The 23204-nt window shown below is 38.7% G+C and overlaps 1 protein-coding gene across 1 annotated transcript in view; it reads left to right on the plus strand.

Annotated features, from left to right (window-relative positions):
- The window catches only part of FMN2 (formin 2), a 372598-nt gene that overhangs the window by 220705 nt on the left and 128689 nt on the right, over positions 1-23204 (plus strand). The window contains 5 exon segments of the mRNA XM_045084643.1: positions 14525-14616; positions 14780-14909; positions 15971-16117; positions 19059-19118; positions 19272-19392. Coding sequence (XP_044940578.1) covers positions 14525-14616; positions 14780-14909; positions 15971-16117; positions 19059-19118; positions 19272-19392 — 550 coding nt within the window.

Below are 23204 nucleotides of genomic sequence, written 5' to 3' on the forward strand. Positions count from 1 at the left end.
CCTGCAAGTTTGCTCACTTTCAAGTAAAAATGTGCTTAAGGTGAATTTCAGAATTAAAAAGGAAAAGCTTTAGATCTTGAATCACTTACAGATTGACTCTGTAGACTTAATAAAAACCAGAAATTACATTTCTTTTTTGTTCATCTAACATGTGATTATGCCTGCCAAATCATAACATTATTGAGTTTTTGATAGCTCTGTTTCTTCTGCTGAAGAAAGTATCTCCTGTGAAGTCCTTGGAAAACGAGAGTTAAAATGCTGACCACAGCTGCCGTGGAAAGAAACAATGTGGGATCGTTCATGTACATTTTCACCTCATTTTAATATGAGGTTTTAATTTGATTGGTGATATTAAAATGTTGACTCATCGGAGAACACTTAATATTTTCATGTTCACTCTTGGCTTGTAGAGTTCATGGCTACTTATTATTTGCAGCTTAGTTGCTTGCTTCCAGCCACCTGACCTGTCCATTTCGCAGAGCCTCCTGGTCCTTCCACTAGAACAGAAAGGAAAGAACTATCCTTTGACATAGCAAATTCCTACTACCATCTTCTCGTGAACGTTTCTGAATCTTCAGTTCTTCTTCCTTCCTCAGGCATTCCTCCCTGTTACAGACTTACAGCAACACAGCTGTCCTCTGCGGGGCACTGGCCTATGTATTCCATACCATACGCTGGTGATCTCTACTCCCGTACTCTCCCGTAGCGTGACGGCGCTCTGTCTGCTTCTCCCCCTTAGTATTGCATTGCCTTTGCACACAGTAAACACTACAAAAAGTTTATTTATTTTTATAAATAGCTGCAACCGTGAATTGTAACACTAGCCTTGCCAAGTTTTCTTAGCTAGATTATGGTTGAACAACATGGTTTTGAACTGCATGGGTCCACTTCTGCATTGAGTGTTTTTCGGTAAACCTGTCTCTCCACCCAGCCATTGTTTTTTTTTTTTTTTTTTTTTTTTTTTTTTATATAAATCCCATTCTGTGACCTGCCTCGTGTTTCTCTCTTTGAGAACATTAACAAGCCTCTCAGCTTGGGAGGATAGAGAAAGCATTTTTTGCACATTCACTCTATAATAACTACTCTGCTCTCCTGAGGCGACAGTCTCTTGTGACACACACACTAAGCGCTTCCCAGTATTTTTCCGTGAGGGTGCGCAGGCAGCAGAAAAATGGTGCAGCTGGCTAGCAACACGATACACTTTTCCAACCTAATGCCATGAATGTTCACTATACCTTCTTTAAATTTCTTTAATCTACTGATGTTACAGGAATGTACTTAAGAGTAGGAATATTGTGGTTTATGTAGGGGACTTTCAGGTTTGATCTGTGTATGGTCATACGAAGTAGAAAGCTTTCAGTGGTAGCAAACATTGTTTGTTTTAAGTACCTACTAAGAGCCTTGGTTAATAGCAAAGCTGGATCATGACTTGAAATCATGTACGACAGGAATAACTTTTGATCGTTCTGACATAGGAGCTTGAAAGGTCATCCATCCGCCTTCCCTCCTTGTTCCCATGATTGCGACAACTAAAATTTAACTGGACAACAAATTTTTTAAGGGAATATAGTCAGTTCTCTTAACAAAACTCTTAACATATTTCCCTTCGCTGTGATTCTTTAGGGAGTTTAATGATTCCAGATGGCATTTCTTGTGTATTTGGCTCGGAATTTCTTGTTTACTCGCATACTTGCCAATATATGGTTAAGTGTTCAAGGTTTTCAGGTCTCTGACGAGCCATTCAGCCCTTAGACTTACAGCTTTAGATTGCTACGTGTATATGGCAACCATTTTGCAAATTGCCCTCAGCCCTTGGTATTTAAAGACATCCCAGTTGTTTATTGTACCTGAGAAAGAAAGATCTGCGGGGGCTGGAATATGTGTCTGTTAACTATAGAAAGTGTATCTCTTAAAAAGCTAGTGTTCAAGATTAGAGAAAGTTTGAGTCAACCAATAGTCTATAGACCACCCATAAACTGTTGAGTATGTAATGTACAAAAGTATATTGTAAGTGGTCATTTAATAATGCAGAAGCATTTCCCCTTAAAATTCCCGAGAAGTCCTCAGTCCATTCCATAATTGAAATAAAATGAGAGAACCTAACCATCAGATGGATGGTTGTTAGATCAGACGGTTGATGCTAAATATGAAACAGAATAATTAGAGGCTATAATTTTGTGGAAAGAGCAGGATAGTTGCTAAAGAGGCAACAGTTATTTACTGTTGAGGGAGCTGGGGTAATCGTCAGAGTGGGGTGATGGTGTTTGGGGTTGTTCTTAAATGTTGGCTGGCAATATGCTTGAGAGGAGAGCCAAGAGATTGTTCTCAGCAGATGGAGCAGTTTGATCAAAGGCTTAGATGTGGAAAACTATAATGTATCTGGGATAAGGAAGTCCGTGTTACTGGAAAGTGGTACAATAGAAGAACTGGAGCTCAAGTTGGGGCAGGTGTTAAAACGGACAGGCATGGATGTGGTCCCATGGCTCTGGGGAGGCAGCGAGATTGAAGAGGGAAACGTTGTTTCTCAGTCTTCAGGGATGAAAGAAATAGGACATGTTGCCCAACTGGAAGGGGGAGGGGAAGGATTAGAACTAGGCTTCCTTCTTGGGTGTTTGAGAGGATGGTCATAAGCCAGCATTAGGGTACCTGAAGGATGTACAGACTTGAGTACATAAAGGAACAGTTCATCAATGGGACACGTTGAGTTTTTAAGATTTCATTTTGAAGTAATTATAGTTTCAGAGGACATAGCAAAAAATACATAGGGGGCCAATATAGCCTTCACCTAGTTTTTCGCAATGTAACAGCTGAAAGTCAGATTACAGTGTTCAGACATGGAAGTTGACATTGATATGATTCATAGACATTTTTTGGATTTCCCTGGTTTCATATGCACTCCTGTGTGTGTGTGTGTGTGTATTTGCACGCATGTACATGTATATGGACATAGTCCTATGCATGTTGTTGTATGTTGATTATTGTATGTTATTGTATGTTGATTCTTATAGCCATCACTGTAATCAGGATGTAGAATTGTTCTACCTCTTCAAAGATCTCTGATGCCATCCCTCTGCAGTTATACTGTCCAGCTTCCTTTTTCCCATTTCCAATTTGTTTTCCATCTCTGAAGTTTCGTCATTTTGTGAATGTTACATAAATGAAATCGAATGATATAGAACCTTTTCATATTAGCTTTTTTCACTCATCATAATTCCCTTAAGATCCATGTAAGTGTTGAGTGTATCAAAAGCTCATTTTTCCTTTGCTGAGGAACCATACATTCCATGGTATGAATGTACCAATATGTTTCATTCTTTGAAGGATATTTAGATTGTTTTGAGTTTTTGTCAATTACAAATAAAACTGTTATGAACATTCCTGTACATTAAATTGTTTTCTGTGTAGATTTGAGTTTCTTTAATTTGTAATAAATGCCCAGGAGTGCAATACAGTTTGGTATGTTAAGTATATGTTTAGTTTTTATAAACTGCTCAGCTGTTTTACAGAATGGCTGTTCCATTTTATATTCCCAGCAGCAATATAGAAAAGATCCAGTTTTGCTGCATCCTGGCTTGGGACAAGTCACTATCTGTTCATTCTAGCTGTTCTGATAGGTGTATAGTGATATTCATTGTGATTTCCATGTGCATTTTCCCAATGGAAACTGACAGTGAACATCTTTTCATGAGGTTATTTTTCTCCTGTGTATTCTCTTCGGTGAAATATCTGTTTGTGTCTTTTGCCCATTTTCTAGTGAGATTGTGATGCTCACTAACACCGCCTTTAACCACTTTGTTCTACCTCATTCCTGCTGGGTGGGGGAATGGAAATTCAGCTGCCCTCTGGGCCCCCCAGACACCAGGATAGGAGGACGTTGGGGGAGGCAGATTGCTAATAGCATCACCTCCCACCGAGGAGCTTCACCGTGTTGCTGACACATTGGGTGTAAGGTCAGTTCTCCACCTGCAACACTGATTCCATGAAGGGCCGGTTTTTCCTTTGGTGTTTGGCTAGCGTAGGACTCTGTGAAGAGAAAAGTATTCTGTTTTGCTAGATCATGTTTCCTAGAAATAAGTTTTTCTAAAACCTGTTTGTTAACCCGTGTCTGCTGGTAGTTCCAGGTTCCTGGCTTCTCTGATACCCCATCCAGGCTGAATGCATGGAAGAGAAAACCCAGGGAGCGCATGTCATTCTCCGCGTTGTGAGGGGGCTGCCTGCCTGGACTGCCTTCCATTTTTGAAACCCTCTGTTTGTTGTGGAATTAGGATTTTTAGTTGCAGAAGGACTCTTAGCAGTGTAATGACTTCATCTTGGTCCTCATGTTGATTTTTTTTAAAGATGTGGGACCCCTCAGTAGGTAGCCTGGGGCTCAGTAGAGCTTTCTGAAGAAATGTAGGGCCATTGACATCAGGAGATGATGGATGAACCACTCTATCTTTGGATCTTGGCACCTGCACTTACTAGGTGAGATTTTAAAAACTTTACTTTCTCATTATAAAAAAGGGGATTTTTGACACTGTTGATGATGGATTGACAATGGTGACGCCTATCTCTAGGCCACTGTAGGGATTATATTAGATTATGCACGTAAAACACTTGGAAGAGTTGCCTGACAAATATTAAGTACTTGATAAATATCAGCTCTTGTTTTATCTGCAGACAAAACTGGGACTCCGAGAAGGCCCTTGTTGAGTTTAGTGTGAGTGATTTAAATAATAGTTGAAGCTTGTTTGCAGGGATTCAAAAAGCAAACAAAAGATGAGGAAAGAAGTCCGTATGTCTTCAAGATACTGTGTTGGAATGAGGAAGCGATAGAGGGTTGTGGAGGGATTCAGGGGTGTGGTTGGTCAAGGAAGAAGTAAGCTTGAGATTTAGATAGGAAAAAAAAAAGAGGATTTTTTTTTCCAAGATAAATTTGAACATGGACCTAACTGAGGGCAGGGGGCTGGTGAACAGGGAGAACTGGATAAGTAAATTATGTAGAAAGGGTAAGGATGCTGCTGCTGCTGGACTAACAGCACAGATCTAAAGCAAAGACAACTTCATTCTTTGGAGACTGGGCCTACTCTTCCTTCTACCACCATCCAGTGTAGACCGGCTTCCTGGCTGTTGTCATTGATGTTACCAAATATCTTGACCTCTACTTCTCCAAAGGCAGTCACTGGTAGTGGACCCATCATTTTAGCTCCTGGTAGCTGTTGTTTCTGTTGCAGAAAGGAGAGACGCCGAAGAAAAAATCGAGACTGAAGAGATAGGATGATAGGAATAAATGAGGGAATTTGGAGGAATTTATATATTTAAAGAATCCATTCATTCATTTATTATTACTTCATCAGATAATCATTAAATGTCTGGTTTATTGCAGGCATGTACTGTCTTACAGTGATGGACAAAAATGGACATTATCCTTGTGCTCCTGGAGCTTTCTTTCTAATATGGAGCTAGGCTTTAAATATTCATTTATCATTGTGAGAAGTGCCATGGAGTAAAGTGCATTTCTACAGTGAGGATGAGTTAGCGGAAAGATTCATTGTTGATGAGGAGGTTAAGAAAGACATCCCCAAAGCAGAGAGTTTGGACCTGAACCAGGGAAGTGTTGGGTACTGTGGAAGATGAGAAGCACGGGCTATGTTGTAGGCCCAGGGGAAGCACATATGAAAGAGGAAGTGTGATCTATTTAAGGAGCCGAAGGACAACCATAGAGAACAGAAGGTATGCAGCACGTGGGAGTGCGGCACGAGATGGGCTGTAGAGCAAGGTGGGGTGAGGGGGTGCTGAGCCATGCGGGCTTTGTAGAAACATTAAGGTCTGTGGTATTATTCTAAGAATAACAGATTTTAAGTAGAGTGTCCGTATTCTTCTGAGCATCTTTACAAAAATTGAGTGCTGTGTAGGACATAGGTTAGAGTCAAGGGTGATAACAGATAGACCAGGCAGGGTATCAGAGTCTCTGAGCTGAGAGGTGGCAGCTGTCTAGACAAAGATGATAGCACTGGAAGTGGAGACGGGCCTTGGTGAGTCAAAGGATGTGGAAGTGAATTGCAGACAGACATCCAGCATGACGCCCAGCTTTCTGACTGGTGACTGGATTCCCAGTTTACTGGAATCAGGATTCCTGAGTGTTTGGGGGCAGTATACATGAGTTTATTTTTAGACTTTTTTTTGGTCTGAGTTGCTTCTGAGGTATTCAGGTTAAAACACTGAGAAAGTAATTTGTCTTTCTGGATATAAAGGGAAACATGGGGTAGAGATGGTTGCTGTTAGTGTTTGGATAGTGGATGCAGTCCCTGAAGTGGAGGGTCCAGCAGAAGCCTGGGAGGATGTCTAGGAAAAGAAGATTATAATCAAAGGGAACAATATTGGGAGGCAGAATCACCTAGTAAACATAAAAGTGACAGGGGTGATGATGTAGAAGAAAAAGAGAAAGCTTTAAAGAATAATCACAGACACGTACCCCTGAAACAAATAATACATTATATGTTAACTAAACAAATAAAAATACATTTTAAAAAAGATTAGCTTTATTGTGAATATTGAAAGAAACTAGGTATTCATCCTTTCTGATGGCTGTGTAATATTCCATTGTAATTATGGACCACATCTTCTTTATCCATTTATCTGTTGAGGGGCATCTCGGCTCCTTCCACAGCTTGGCTATTGTGGACATTGCTGCTATGGACATTGGGGTGCGTATGCCCCTTCTTTTTACTATGTCTGCATCTTTGGGGGAAATACCTAGTAGCGCAATCACTGGGTTGTAGGTTGTAGCTCTGTTTTTAACATCTTGAGGAAACGCCATACTGTTTTCCAGAGTGGCTGTACTAGCTTGCATTCCCACCAACAGTGTAAGTGAGTTCTCCTTTCTCCACATCCTCTCCAACATTTTTTTTGTTTCCTGCCTTGTTAATTTTTGCCATTCTAACTGGTGCAAGGTGATATCTCAATGTGGTTTTGATTTGAATTTCCCTGATGGCTAATGATGATGAACATTTTTTCGTGTGTCTGTTAGCCATTCATATGTCTTCTTTGGAGAAATGTCTATTCATGTCTTCTGCCCATCTTTTGACTGTTTCTTGGGTGTTGAGTTTGAGAAGTTCTTTATAGATCTTGGATACCAGCCCTTTATCTGTAGTGTCATTTGCAAATATCTTCTCCCATTCTGTAGGTTGCCTCTCTGTTTTGTTGACTGTTTCCTTTGCTGTGTAGAAGCTTTTTATCTTGATGAAGTCCCAAAAGCTTTTGTTTCCTTTGCCTTTGGAGATGTGATTTGAAAGAAGTTGCTGTGGTTGATGCCCAAAGGTTACTGACTATGTTGTCCTCTAGGATTCTGATGGATTCCTGTCTCACATTGAAGTCTTCCATCCATTTAGAGTTTATCTTTGTGTGTGGCATAAGAAAATGGTCTAGTTTCATTCTTCTGCATGTAGCTGTCCAATTTTCCCAGCACCATTTATTGAAGAGACTGTCTTTCTGTCCATTGGATATTTTTTTCCTGCTTTGTCAAAGATTAGTTGATCATAGAGTTGAGGGCCCATTTCTGGTCTTTCTGTTCTGTTCCCTTGATCTATGTGTCTGTTTTTGTGCCAGTACCATGCTGTCTTGGTGATCACAGCTTTGTAATATAGCATGAAGTCAAGCAACATGATTCCCCTAGATTTGTTTTTCTTTTTCAACATTCCCTTGCCGATTTGGAGTCTTTTAAGGTTCCATACAAATTTTAGGATTGCTTGTTCCAGCTCTTTGAAAAATGCCAATGGTATTTTAATAGGCATGATATTGAAAGTGTAGATTGTCCTAGGAGCATAGACATTTTAACAAGGTTTATTCTGCCAATCCATAAGCATAGAGTGTTTTTCCATCTTTTTTGTCTTCCTCAATCTCTTTCATAAATGTTCTGTAGTTTCTAGAGTATAGATTGTTTACCTCTTTGGTTAGGTTCATTCCAAGGTATCTTATGGTTTTGGGTGCTATTGTAAATGGATTCAGTTCTTTAATTTCTCTTTCTGTAGTTACATTTTTAGTGTATAGAAAAGCAACTGATTCCTGTGCATTGATTTTGTGTCCTGCCACGTTGTTGAATGGGTGTATGAGTTCTAGTAATTTGGGGGTGGAGTCTTGTGGGTTTTCGACATAAAGTATCATGCCATCTGCAACGAGAGAGAGTTTGACTTCTTCTTTGCCAGTTTGAAAAATTTCATTTCTTTTTCTTGTCTGATTGCTGATGCTAGGACTTCTAGTGCTATGTTGAATAAATGTGTTGTTCTTTGTATTCTTTGGAACACTGTTTGAGAAACATTTGCTTAACACCATTAATAGACTCAGGCAGTGGAAATGCATACCAGTTGATCTCAGGGTTCTTCCTTCCCTCTCCACCCCTTGCTCCCCAATCCCTTCCTCTCTGTAGAAGTAACACTTCTTCCTAGGAGTTGCGAGATTCAGTTTAAAGAGGTGTCAGGGCCAAGGGTAGTGGAGTTCAAAATAAATGCTGAAATCAGTGACGACAGCCTGGACTCTGTGTTCGTTTTGGCCAGTGGTTAGGTGAAGAGTGTTCCTGGGTTTTAAGTGTGATGAATCTTTGGTAACTGGTAAAAACATCCAGCTTGGCAGCAACTGAGGTCCATTTCATTTACAGGCAAACACAGTAAATCTTGAGAAAAAGATATTCTGGTGTAAATCTGCAGGTAACTGGGGTGGGTACAGGAAGGGATATCTAGTGAAGAAAGAGACTGAACTGATTTAATCATGGAAGTGAGTAGGACTGGGTGAGGGAAAGATTGTGATGTGAATATTTGGAGCTTGGAAATTTCCTGATGTCATTAGTTCATATGTACATGTGTTACTGTGTTGCCCATGTATTTGGCCATAATGAAGAATGAACTTATCTCAACAAATCTACACCGGTCTGGTAGTGAGATCAGCAGCCTCTTCATATAGGGGAGTCATATGTAGTTTTAAAAAGCAGTGGTGGAAGATCACTACAGAACAGTTATGCAAATAAGAGTGGTGTTATGAGCTATTTGGTCCGTTATGTTTTAGGATTTTGCTTGAATCTGAAGCCTAACTTACGTATCTTTTATCCCTCATGTATAGTGTAATGCTGGTAAATACTGGGCCTTTAAATGAATGGATGAATGAGTCCCTAAAATTCATGTTTTAAAATCTGACCTTGATTATTACCTCACACTAGTAGAGCAGAGAACACTTGACACTAAATTTACTTTGAAGCCAAACAAAACCAAAATTACCCAGATGACCTCTGCATTCTAGTACAAATTGATAACCACTAGTTTGACATAAATTGCACTTAAGAGCAATACTATGTAGATTTAGCAGGTAGAAAATAACTGACTTTTGCTTGATCTCTCATGCTTTGCAAGGAGCAAGCCAAAATGATGGGCAAGAAACAGTTGGTCGTGGTATATTAATGAATAGCAGAATCTTGCCAAGTTGATTAACATTGCTTAAGAACCCATTTTTCAGTCCTGCTTCTTGTACCTATACACATATAGTATCTGCACGTGAGCTGAGTGATAGGGACACAAGTCAGTGATGTTGATGATGAGTGAATTCATATGTACTTTTGCCAGGCATAGCTTTCTTATTATTTTTATTTACCTATTTTGTACTAGCATTTGAAATGAGCAATTCTGTCTCACGCATGCATAGTATCTATTTTGGAGTTCAAACGACCTCATAGGTACCATCAATATACTCTTGGCATGCTGATAAACAGTTGAAATCATCTGCATATCATTATGTCATCAATACTTCTTATATTGTTCAGTCATTCTTCTCTTTGTCCTGTCTCTTCATGACTCGGAGGCCTTCTTTGGTCATATTCAATTACTGATACAGTTTTTCAGTGTTTAAAAAAATATTATTTACTATTCACTATATACAATAAGCCATACTGGTTACTAGGACCATAGAGATACCCGAGACATGGCCATTCTCAAGACATTCCAATCCGTAGAAGGCGCAAGCATATATTTTTATCAACAATAAGATGCTGTGGTAAGCACAGCGTAAGACAAAGCAAATATAAGTTTCTGTGTTATCATTTTGGAAAGAGAATGATTATAATGGAGAGCCAGGCAGTTGAGGCAGGCTTTCCAGAGGAAGTCATTCATAAGCCAAGCCAAGAGCAGCAGCCCAAAGTGAATGATGCGTATTCCAGGTAGAAGATCAGGTGTGACAGTCAAGTTATCAGGTGGATGCCTGTGTCTTCAACAGCGATGGGGGTTATAAGAAGCAGAGCGGATTTAGAGGCCAGTCAATGATATTAGCGCTCCATCTGTCTAGAACCAGCGTATTCCTCAAAACACGGGTCTTATCTCCTCTTCTTTCTGAAGCTCTGTCATGTTACCCTAACTCAAAGTAGTTTTTGCTCCATAGAATGACAGAATTAGGATCTCAAGCTATAAAATCTTAGAATCGTTGACTGTATATAGAAAAAACCCCAAATGTGTTGTTAGGCTTGAGTCCAAAACAATCAATTTCATAAATACGGAATAGGAGAAAGAGAATAGAGCCTGTAAACATGAAAAATAATTCAAAGGTTTTAGACAACTGATAACTTGAGAGGGTTTGGGGCTCTTCTAAATGTTGTCCTCCATTTCAGCTGACACTAACAGCCCAGCCTTTTCTAGAGTGATGAGTTAAGCTGCAGACGACAGTGGGGGAGGGACGTGACACTGTTATGGGGGCCTCATTTCTAAGCCATCAGGAACCTACTCACACACGACCTGTGATTGTGATAGGCTCACATTGATCCCATATAAAATGAAAGAACCAAAGTGCTTAGCACAGAAAACAAAAGAGGAAAATTTTACCTTTCCCAAATATTTGAAAGGAACTTGCCATTGACCCCAGAGAGTAGACCAAGGGCCAATGTCTGAAAGTAGAGGAAATATTTTTGTTTCATATAAAGAAGCTCGTTGGTTTGTTTGTTTGTCTTCTTTTGTTTGGGGATGGTGTTTTTAACGATGTAGTGATCAGTTTAAGATGACAGTGAATTTTTGTCACTGGAGGTGTTTGAATATGGTGAATGTTGAAGATAATTTAATCATCAGTTGGGTAGGAAGTTTTTACCAAATCTCAGTTCCCAGAGTTGGTCCATGGGTGCCCAGGGGTTCTGTACTTCTTTGCAAGGAGGTCTACAAGTTAAAAAGGAATTTCATAACAGCACTAAGCTGATACTGGCTTTCTTGACAGTGTAAATGTTTGCACTGATGGTTCAGTAGGAGTGAAGGGCAGACATTCTGGCACTGCCCCCTCCGTCAAGGCAGTGGCGCCACACGTACTGGTCATTCTGATTCTTCAGGTGCAGGGGGGAAAAAAGCCACATTTATTTAAGAGTGTCTTTAATGAACAGTGAAAATTATTATTATTATTTTTTAAGATTTTATTTATTTGACAGAGACAACCAGAGCAGGAACACAAACAGGGGGAGTGGGAGAGGGAAAGCAGGCTTCCCCTCCTGCAGGGAGCCCAAAGCAGGGCTTGATCCTAGGAGCCTGGGATCATGACTTCAACTGAAGACACATGCTTAACAACTGAGCCACCCAGACACCTCATGAACAGTGAAAATTATTACATTTATTAAACCTCAACTCTTGAGTATATTTCTTTCATAAGGTGTTTCTGCTGCCTGGCACAGTATAAAAAGCACTTGTCACGAATTAAGGTAGCCCCTTTTTTTTTTTATTTCAAAGATATTTATTTATTTGACAGAGAGATCACAAGTAGGCAGAGAGGCAGGCAGAGACAGAGAGGGGGAAGCAGGCTCCCTGCTGAGCAGAGAGCCTGATGTGAGGCTCCATCCTGGGACCCTGAGATCATGACTTGAACTGAAGGCAGAGGCCTTAACCCACTGAGCCACCCAGGCGCCCCAAGGTAGCCCTTTTTCATTGGATATCATTTCTCTTTGAAAATCTGACTGGCAAACTGGGGTTATTAATACACTGGCATTCAGTAGACGTTTTCTTGAAAAAGAACAGAGTAAGTGGTCCCTTCAAGGAAAACAGTTGACATTTGTTGCCAACAATAAAAGTCAAACTCTGAAGTAACAGTTTCTGGAAATTTTATGTCTACCACCATACTGGTAGTATGTGGTGTATGTACTATCGATACGCTTGGTAGATTCATTGTATTTAAAGACTTTTGGTAAGGTGGATAGTGATTTTTTAAAAATTGATTTTATTTTATTAGGATTCCTTTATTAGATAGCACAAGCAGGGGGAAGTGTGGAAGGAGAGGGAAAGACAGAATCTCAAGCAGACCCCCTGCTGAGTGGGGAGCCCATCGCAGGGCTTGATCCCATGACCCTGAGATTGTGACCTGAGCAGAAATCAAGAGTCGGATGCTTAACCTACTGAGCCACCCAGGTGCCTCCAAAATTGATTTTATTTTTAATGCCATAAAATTACATTTGCAAGTATTTGGAAGAAGGGGGCTTGTGGATCAGGGATATGAGACAAACTAGGGACTGGAATCCAGTCCCCTCCAGTGCTCCTTGGCTGCCTCCATGAGCTGGGGGGAGGCTGGGGCAGGGAGCTCAAAGTCTGTGCCTCTTGATTACCACATCTTGCAGGACTATGGACAGGGGATGCTTGCCATAGACTGGTAAAGACCAGACCAAACCAGTCTGTGCCCAGATGGACCCTTGCATGGAACTTTCACAACTTTTCCCTTCATTATAATACTAAAAATCATGCCCAGGGTGGAGATTTAACGTGTGTGTTAGAGATGCAGGATATGAAGAAGCATGACCTTCAGGTGCTCAGGTGCTCAGAAGTCCCGCCCCTGTATGCTCAGATGGCACCTTTTTTCCAGCTGGGTTAATTTAAAAATCTCCCTGACCCCTCTCCTCCTGGACTCAGCCCGAGGAAGCTTTTCCTTTTGTGCTGTCTCCTTTGTGCGTCTGCAGAAGCCCAAGTAAAGCCTTGCCTTCAACTCCTGTTTGGCCTCTGATTAATTTCTATTGTTTAGAGAGCCCAGGGGCCCAGGTCCCTAAGGCATCGAACGGCATTTAGTTCTCTTTTTCGTCCGTAAAGCAGCCCTGTCAACCCAGGGCAGCTTTCTTTCTAAAGTCAGCAGAAATGGTTTAATAGAGCACAAGTATAAAGAACTATGCAATTAATGATTTATGCGTACTGAATAATTTGGAGAATAACTCTAGTATTGCCAGAAAGTCCCTTTGTCCTCAAGACATTGGGGAGTTTTATCTTTCTCTTGTGTATTCAATTATTATTATGATTTACCTTAGCCATCTTCATTTCTCTTGTCATTGTTTCTTGAGATTTTGTGTGTGTTTATTTAAACCCAGGGAAATTTACGGAGCCCATGGAGTCAGCTTCTAGTCATGTAGGTTGAGTCTATGTCCAGTTCAAAAAACAAAAACTAAACCAACAATCATAATGACTACATCAGATTGTAGCAAGGTGGATTTGTGCCCCCTGTTGAGGTTTGAGTATTGAATGTGGTTGGGCTTGAAGATAGCAGACTAATTCTCTGCTGTAGTAGTACTTCTAATTCCTTTTTTTTTTTTTTTAAAGATTTTATTTATTGGGGCGCCTGGGTGGCTCAGTGGGTTAAAGCCTCTGCCTTTGGCTCAGGTCATGATCCCAGGGTCCTGGGATCGAGCCCCACATCGGGCTCTCTGCTCTGCAGGGAGCCTGCTTCCTCCCACTTCTTTGTCTACTTAGTCTACTCCCACTTCTTAATGCATAGAAATACTGTGTTTGGCTATTTTGAAACATCTTCCTGAGTTATAAAATAAAGACAAGACTACACATAAAAAGCATCCAAATTTTCATAAAGAATAGATTTGTGTTTCTCAATGTCTATAAAATCTTCTCCCATATATTGAAAATGCAGAAGAAACTCTCCTACAAAGAAAGAAGTTTCGGATGAAGGGTAAAAGAAGATACTTTGGAAGAAAAGAAGCCTGAAGCCATTTTTGTGTCAAAAAGAAAATTCAGCAGAAGAATCAAAACCTTTTATTTTTGTCCTAGGACTAAATAATTCAATTGTATTTTTCCCCTAAAAAAAAAGAAAAGTCATAAACAATGATTGTATTAGTTAAATAAGTACTTTTTTTGCTTTAAAAATCTTATAACATTAGGATCACATTACTTCCAAATTTAACTTGATTGATTTCTAAGTAAGGCATACCATTTTTAAAATGAAATTCTTGTATTCTAAAGCATATTACCAACAGCCAAAAAGCCAGAGAGGAAAACCGTATTGTTTTAAAGCATGCTTGAATAAATAAATGTTCTGCAGATCACTAATCGCCAATAACATTATTTGGAAGGTTTCAAGGTGATCTGGTTTGCATTAAACATATTTACACTTTAAAATGCCTTCATGAATGAAGTCAGGCTTTATGGCACACAGATGCTAAGAAATATGAAAATATAGAGAGTTTTGCTGTATTAAGATTATCATAATCTACGGGATTTATTTCCCCAGATTTTGGATAACCGCTTGGCATTCTTCTTTTTTTTTTTTTTTTTCCCAGAGAGCACAGTCAGATGAACTGGAAAAAATTGAGAAGCACGGCCGGTCCTCCAAAGACAAGGAGAACGCCAAGTCTCTGGACAAGCCCGAACAGTAAGCACACTCAGGACCTTGTAGAAGGCGGCCAGACCCCAGGCAGCCTCTGTCCATTCAGAATCGTGGTGTTCTCCCGGCGTAATTGTTCTGAATGATAGGAGGATAAGCATCTCTTTATATGAATTATATTTTTCCTCTTCACTTGGCTTTATTTCCTTAGGTTCCTTTATGAACTGTCCTTAATCCCCAACTTCTCAGAGCGAGTCTTTTGTATTCTGTTCCAGTCCACGTTTTCAGAAAGCATTTGCTCAATTCGTCGCAAACTGGAGTTGCTGCAGAAATTGTGCGAGGTGGGTTCTGGGCCACAGAATGCTGACGATTGAGTTCTGACGTTTCGTTGTGTCCGGTCAGGTTCATATTTTTGAAAACGTTTTCTTTCATGTACTCTAAGTACGCGTACACTTGCAGGAGAGCGGTTCCACGGGAGAGAACATACCACGACTGGTTTCAGGATCGAAGAGAAGGAGAGGCTCCTACCACCCAGGGGCCCTGTTACAGGAGGGCACTTGTCATGCTCCTGCCTCTGTGGCATCTGTCCCTTCTGTCCCTTCTGCTCTTGCCAAAACAAACTCGTCACTTCCTATAGTCCTCTCCTGCATCAGACTTCGGATTGGATGTGATTTGAAGGCATTTTATTTACTTTCCCTCAGTTTTGGAAGGGGCCTTTAACAAATTGTTAATGATTCTCCCCAGATAATCTAGGAACAGCTGTAGGACTCAACAGGAGATAAATATTCTTCTAAAAACTAAGAGTAAATGCCTGGCAGAAGTTACCGATATTACCATTTAGAACAATTTGTCAAATATCAGTAGTACCATTCGTTCTGGTGGTGGTCAGTCGTTTGGAAAGCTAGCAAGATGGCATCAAAGACACGTTTTCAGGGGAAAGAAGACATGCAAACTCCAGCTAAGCTTTGTGTTTTGGAAGAAGGTGAATATGGACTTTTCAGGGATAAGTCTAAATTTGGAAATTAATCTTTCCAACTGTGTTTTGGTTTCCCACAACGGATGCCAAAAATTTCTCTTGCTCCAGAGGTGAGCCTAGTTAGGGAGTTGGCAATGACAGGGTTTTGTGGTCGATTGTAGCCGTAGTTGTTTTCCACGCACTTGTATCCCAGAAACAGCCTAGAATGGGATCTCTTAGTTTACAAATGCGTACCTGAATGCTTGTAGGTGGTACAGCTTCTTAAAGTTAACTTTGGAAACACTGCTCTTAAAATATCCTAATAATAAGCAACGATACAGTTTGAATGTGACCCAAGATGATTAGTATAATATGAATATCTGCCACTGACCTAAGATAATCCAAAGAAGACTTTGAGTGAGAAATGTTCTTTATTCTGTTTTACAGACATTAAAAAATGGCCCCGGGGTTATGCAGATCCTGGGTTTGGTTCTTGCTTTTGGCAACTACATGAACGGTGGGAATAAGACTCGAGGACAGGCAGATGGCTTCGGATTAGACATTCTTCCAAAGCTGAAAGATGTCAAAAGCAGTGTAAGTATTTTGTATGAACAAATGCTGGCAAATTGATGATTAGATGTTTTATTTAATACTAAGTCTGACTTTAAGCCTATTGTAATAAATGTTTCTTTATGTTTTGGGCTAGGAAAAAGTATATGGCCATCATGTTTATGGTTTTGTGAATAATGTTCCCTGAAGTGAAAAATTCTGAATCCTGTGTCTAATGAATAATCAAGTAGGGGACTTTTAAAATAGAAATAATTATTTTTCACCCTATTATTACCATGTCTGCTTATATTTTATTCTTTGGGAGTCTGAGGATTAATTATTTTTCATAAATCAGACAGTCTTCCTCTTCTCTTCTGTGTTAAGTAATGGAGGCCAGCAGGCTTGTGTTTTAAAAGCGAAGCAAAGATGGGTGAAAATAGAGTGTAAGTAAAATGTCAAAGAAGCTTTTCTACATGTCGTCCTCCCCTTCACACTGGTATATGTGGGGATGTCCTAGTCTTTTTGCAGGACTAAATCATTTTTTATCCTACTTCTATACTTGTATTTGTTTAAAATTAACATAGAAGAGATTATGAGAGTGTCAGTAAAAATGTAATATTAGAGAAACAACCATGATGGTTGGGGTTAATATCTCAGATCATAAACTTAGGAAGTAATAGAATTCTGTTTCTCTGATAAAAGAATATCCACCCAGAACCAAGTAATAAAGGCAATTATGGTCAATTTTTAAAATAATAAATCTGAGTAAATGACTGATTCATAAAAATGGAAATACTAGAATTGTTCTACCTAGATAATGAATATAGTTGACCCTGGAATAGTGCAGGGGCACTGACCTCCTGCTCAGTTGAAGAGCCACGTGTAACTTTTGACTCTCCTAAAACTTAACTACTAATAACCTACTGTTGATAAGAAGCCTCACCAATAACATTAGTCAATTGACACTTATTTCCCATGTTATGTGTCACATATATGGTATTCTTACAATAATCTAGAGAAAAGAAAATATTAAGAAAGTCATAAGGAAGAGAAAATACGTTTCCAGTACTGTCCATTATTTGTTGAAAAATATCTGTGTGTAAGTGGAGCTATGTAGTTCAAACCCATGTTCAAGGGTCAACCGTAATTTCCCACATAAGAGAGAGACACTTTGTTTGTTTGTGTGTGTTGGCCAACAGTGCATTTGATCGTTCCTTCACACTTGTACTCATTCGTTCACCGTTCCTTCCCTGAATTCTGTGAACTCTCCCACACTGCTTTTCCAAAATTGAATAAAGCTATTATCCTGTCTTGGAACACCAGCAGCATATAGTTTTTGTGATTTTTCTGGTTCTATTTGTAAAGTTGCTATTATATTCGTATGGAACAAGTTTCACAGGAACCTCCATTATGTTAGCGTGATAAATCACAGTGGTTCAAAAGCAAAAGCTCTGTTCTAAGCACTTGAATAGTTCCGAACAGCTGATTGTTGGATTGAAACAGGTAACATTTGCTAATAACCCTCGAACAGAAATAACATCAACATAATATTTAATTTATAAAAATGGATCAGAAACATATTCTGATAATTCTAATTACATATGAATAAGGGATTAATTTGTTTTTTTATTGGTTGATACATCTTATTAAGTCCCCCAGTAAAATTTTAAAATTTAAATAACTAAGGAATAATTTAGATAAAAAGGCATGATAAAATCAGGAAGCAAGATTTTTATTTTATAATTTCACTTGCATTCTCATAAGAGCTAGGCAAAGTCTTCCTGATTTGGTTCTTTCTCTATAAAACAAATACAACTGTGTCTACATCTTAGTACTATTTGTAGACCTGCATGAACAGAGCTAGATCATTCAGAATTTTTACTCGGCATGCCTATCAGCAGGCATTTAATAAATGTTTTGTTAACTAATTCAAGTACTGTTAACCATTTCATTGATTTATGTTAGGAAAGAGGAAAAAAATTTGCTTACATTATTCATAAGCAAATATTCTTTCTAATAAATATTTTATTATGGTAATATATTACTGCATGGTATAATAATTTATTATATTATCATTACTATAAATTACCATGAGGGAAGTCTCTAAAAGGTGTATTACCATAGCATGTCAGATTAAATTATAAAGGGATATTGCTTTTTACAGATAGGGGGAAAATAGTGGTAAGATTGAACATTTCAGGGGATGTAGTTTGTGTCATAATATTTTTAAAAGAAATGTCTATTTGTTCTCCCACATTCTAGTTATCTAGTACTAATTTCAAGTGATGCAAAAAAAGAGAAATCATTAAAAATTCCCCCAAGTGTGCCAGAAAGGGGATGAAAAGCTATTCATTGAAAACTATTAGCTATTCATTGAAAACTATTAGTATAGGAACATTTTCTTTTCTATAGAAATAAACACATTGCATTATTTGTAGCTCTGAGGATATTAATTCCTCAATCTCAGTGGTTGACATAGCAATTTATAATATGTATTTGCATTTTTAGAACTTCTGCTTACTCAAAATAATACTTAACTTGATTTTTCCTAATCTTTAAACTAACACATTTCAATCAGTCCTACTGTCGGAATGATACCGGCTGGTCCAGAAATGGTGTGGTGATGCCAGCAATATTTGGTCATTTCAGCTAAAATGTAGTTAATACCTTTTAATAATAAAACATGACAATTAATGGACGAATTATCTGATCGAGGAGGGCAAAACGATTAAGTATTCACAGTGGAGGCTCCACCCTTGAACATCTGTCTTTCCCTTTGGGGCTCAGATTAGAACATCGGTATAAACAGGATCTTCTGTGCCATGAAACTCCTTCGATGCAGGGGCTGGAGTTCTTTGAAATACAGAATTTCACATTTTATTCCGAATGTTCTCATTTATATATTGTTTTACTGGAAAGTATTTTACTTGACACTGTAGACTTCATGATTTTAAAAATGTATTTTTACTTTGGTCTTTCTGCCTAGGACAATAGCAGAAGCCTTTTGTCCTATATTGTTTCCTATTATCTTCGAAATTTTGATGAGGTAAGACAGTTTTTCTGTATATTTCAGTTTTGTTATTCTTTGTTGTTGAGTAATGGGTGGGATTTGTTGTTGTTTCGCGATTGCCATTGTTGTTGCATTCTTATTTACATTAATGCTGGTTCGTTTTAAAACTGTGTGTTTCTTGCTCATTAGGATGCTGGAAAAGAACAGTGCGTTTTTCCACTGCCAGAACCCCAGGACCTTTTTCAGGCCTCACAGATGAAGTTTGAAGATTTTCAAAAAGATCTCCGAAAACTAAAGAAAGACTTGAAAGGTAACTTATAATCCTTAAGAATCATGTTTGTATGACCTAATGGTTTTTTAATGAGAAAAACACACACAGACTTTTCAATGTTTTCTAAGAAAGTAAATCTTTAACAGCTTTGTCAAACTACATTTTTTTGTTTAGTGTGGCAAAAGGAAAGTTCTACCAGCAATCTTATCCTTTTGTTGTTTAAAAAGTTATATATATTAGACATTTAGCTACTGAGTAGTGTATTGGTTCTTTGAATAGCAGTCCTTCATTAGGAGCAAATTTGGTCATCTTGTTTTCACTTGATAGCCAGGAACATTGGTATATCGATCAAGTTATTGTTAAAAGAGAAATAGTTCTTCCCTACCCTTCCCCACCCCCACCCCCGCCTTGGTATACTTGCCCAAGATGTCTTGGCTTATCAACTTTCCTGGGAACAGAGATCTTCTTCCACATATTTGGTCAAAACGCACTTGCATGTATAACATTTTATTGTTGGTCGAGAAGCCTTATATCAAATCGTTTTGAAAGGAGTCTGAAATTCTTCAGATTTCTTAATTAACATTTAAGGGGCACTTGGTAGCTCAGTCGGTTAAGTGTCTGACGCTTGGTTGCATCTCAGGTCATGATCTCAGGGTCACGAGATCAAGCCTAGGGTCAAGCTCAGTGCTCGGTAGGGAGCCTGCCTAAGATTCTCTGTCTCCCTCTTCCCCTTCTCCCACCTTTCTCCCTTCCTCCCTCTCTTAAAAAACAAAATAACCAAAAACAAAAAAACCCAAAGCATTTTTTTAAAAAGCCATCCAAATTCTAAAGGAAGAAGTAAAACTATCAGTATTTGTGGAGGATAATATTTTAAATATAGAAAACCCTGAAGACTCCCCCCCCAAACTATTAGAACCAATAAATTAAGTTTCAGGAACAAAATCAAAATAGAAAAATCCATCGCATTGTTACACACCAACAACAGATTATCCAGAGGAGAAGATAAGGAAGGAATCTCATTTACAATTGCATCAAAAAGAATAAAATACGCAGGAATAAGTTTAAAAAAGAAATTGCAAGCTGTGTACACTAAAACCTAGAAGACATTGATGAAAGAAATTGAAGATAATACAAATAAATGGGAAGCTATTCCATTCTCATTATTTGGAAGATTTAATATTGTTAAAAATGTCTGTATTACCCAAAGCAATCTATAGATTGAATGCAATTCCTATCAAAATTCCAATGGTGTTTTTCACAGAATTAGAACAAATGATCCTAAAATTTGTAGAGGAACCACAGAAAATCCCAAAGAGCCAAAGCAATTTTGAGAAAGAAGAGTAGAGCTTGAGGCATCACACTCCCTGATTTCAAGTTATATTACAAAGCTGTAGTAATCAGAACTGTACAGTATTGGCATTAAAAACAGACACATAGATCAACTGAACAGAAAAGAAAACCCAGAAATAGGCATATACCTATACGGTCAATTTATGACAAAGGAGGCAAGAATATACAATGGGGAAATGGCAGTCTCTTCAATAAATGGGGTTTGGGAAAACTGGACATCCAGATGCAAAAAAAAACAAAAAAAAGAAACCAGATACTATCTTACCCTATACCCCAAAATTAACTCAAATTAGGTTAAAGAGCTGACTGTAAGGCCAGAAACCATAAAACTGGTAGAAGAAAACAAGCAGTAAGGTCCTTGTATCAGTCTTGGTGATATAATTTTTGGATCTGACTCCAAACGGAGTGGCAACAGAAGCAAAATACACAGATGGGACTACATCAGACTAAAAAGCTTCTGCACAGCTGAGGAAGCTGTCAACAATGGGAAGAGGCGCTGTACTGAATGGGAGAAGATATTTGCAAATGATAAATCCAATAAGGGGTTAATACTGAAAATATATAAAGATCTCCTACAACTCAATAACAAAAACACAAACAACCCACTTAAAAAACGGGCAGAGGATCTGAATAGACTTTTTTTCGAAGAAGACATACGATGGCCAACAGACATGTGAAAAGATAAGCAGCATCACTGACCATGCGGGATACACAGTTAAAACTGCTGTGAGGTGCCACTTCACACCTGCTGGAACGGCTAGTGTCAAGAGGACAAGAAACAAGAAGTGTTGGCGAGGACGTGGAGAAAAAGGGATCCGCTTGCACTGTTGGTGGTGGTGTAAATTGGGGCAGCTACTGTGGAAAACAGTGTGTTCTGCTTCTGTGCATTTATCTGGAGAAAATGAAAACACTAATTTGAAAAGCTATATGCACCCCTCTGTTCATTGCAGCATTATTTACATTATTTACAATAGCCAAGATCTGGAAGTAACCCAAGTGTCCCTCCATAGAGGAGTGCATAAAGATGTGGTATGTATGTGTATATGTATGTGTGTGCACGCAAACACAGAGGAATATTACTCAGCCATAAAGAAGGATGAAATCTTATTTGCAACAACATGGATGGACCTTGAGTGTATTTTGTTCAGTGAAATAAGTCTGACAGAAAAAGAAAAGAAAAAAATCTAAAAAAATGAGAAAACAAACCAAAGTTCATAGATACAAAGAACAAACTGGTGGTTGCTAGAGAGGACGGTTTGGTTGGTGGGCAAAATGGGTGAAAGGGATCAAGAGATACAAAGTTCCAGTTTACGAAACAAAGGTGTCATGGGGATATAATGTAATGTACAGCATGGTGACTTTAGTCAGTAATATTACAAATCTGAAAGATGCTAAGAAAGAAAATCTTTAGAGTTGCCATCGCAATTGGGGCACCTGGGTAGCACAGTTTCAACTCAAGTCATGATCTCATGGTCATGAGACCGAGTCCAGAGACAAGCTCTGCACTCACCGTGAAGTCTGAGTCTTTAGTCTCTCTCTCTCTCTCAAAAATAAATAAGATCTTAACGAAAAAAAAAAAAAAAAAGAGTTCCCATCACAAGGAAAAAAAATAATTAACTGTGCGTGGTGACAGATGTTAAGTAGACTCGTTGTGGTGATCATTTCACAATGTATACAAATGTTGACTCATTATATTATACACTGAAAACTAAAATAATCTTATATGTCCATGATACTTCAGTGATCATTTTTAAGATAAAGAGATTTTAAGTGAAAAAAGGTAATATTTATACAGAAAATTTACAATTTTCTTTTAGTTTTCTGTGTAAAATCTGTCTTCCCTTTATGAGCATGAAGCTTCTTCTTGCTGCAGAGTTGAGACCGTCTCAGCTGTTTCAATCTCTTGCTAAAGCACAGATGGGAATAAATATATTTATGTGAGATTTTCATTTGATGTTGTACTGCTAGATGAGAAGAAGGTTGGTTACCTCTTTCCATTAATCAAATATGATATCACTTTTTAAGAGATTGTATCTCAGTTTTGAAATACTTATCCAAATATTTTGATTTGTAATCCAGTTTATGCAGTTGTCTGATGGTCATCACAGATGCTTTTATTTGGATTTAAATCAACAGAGCAACATTATATGGCTTGTATTTTCTTTTTCTTTTTTTCTAATTTAAAATTTTATTTTTTGTATGTGTGTCCCAAGATTCCTTGTTTGTGCACCACACCCAGTGCTCCATGCAATCCGTGCCCTCCTTAATACCTACCACCAGGCTCCCCCAACCCCCTGCCCCCTCCCCTCCAAAACCTTCTTGTTTGTTTTTCAGAGTCCACAGTCTCTCATGGTTCGTGTCCCCCTCCAATTTCCCCCCAAACACTCCACAACACTTATTCATAGTCTTGGTGCATGTCAGCATTTGCTAGGTGCCGTGGGTAATCACAGATACAATCATCACTGCCAAGGACGGTAAAATTCTGTCACTTAGATGTTCTC

This window comes from Mustela putorius, unplaced genomic scaffold (genome assembly GCF_011764305.1).
Source record: "Mustela putorius furo isolate JIRA1106 unplaced genomic scaffold, ASM1176430v1.1 tig00000785_pilon_pilon_pilon, whole genome shotgun sequence".
NCBI lineage: Eukaryota > Metazoa > Chordata > Mammalia > Carnivora > Mustelidae > Mustela > Mustela putorius.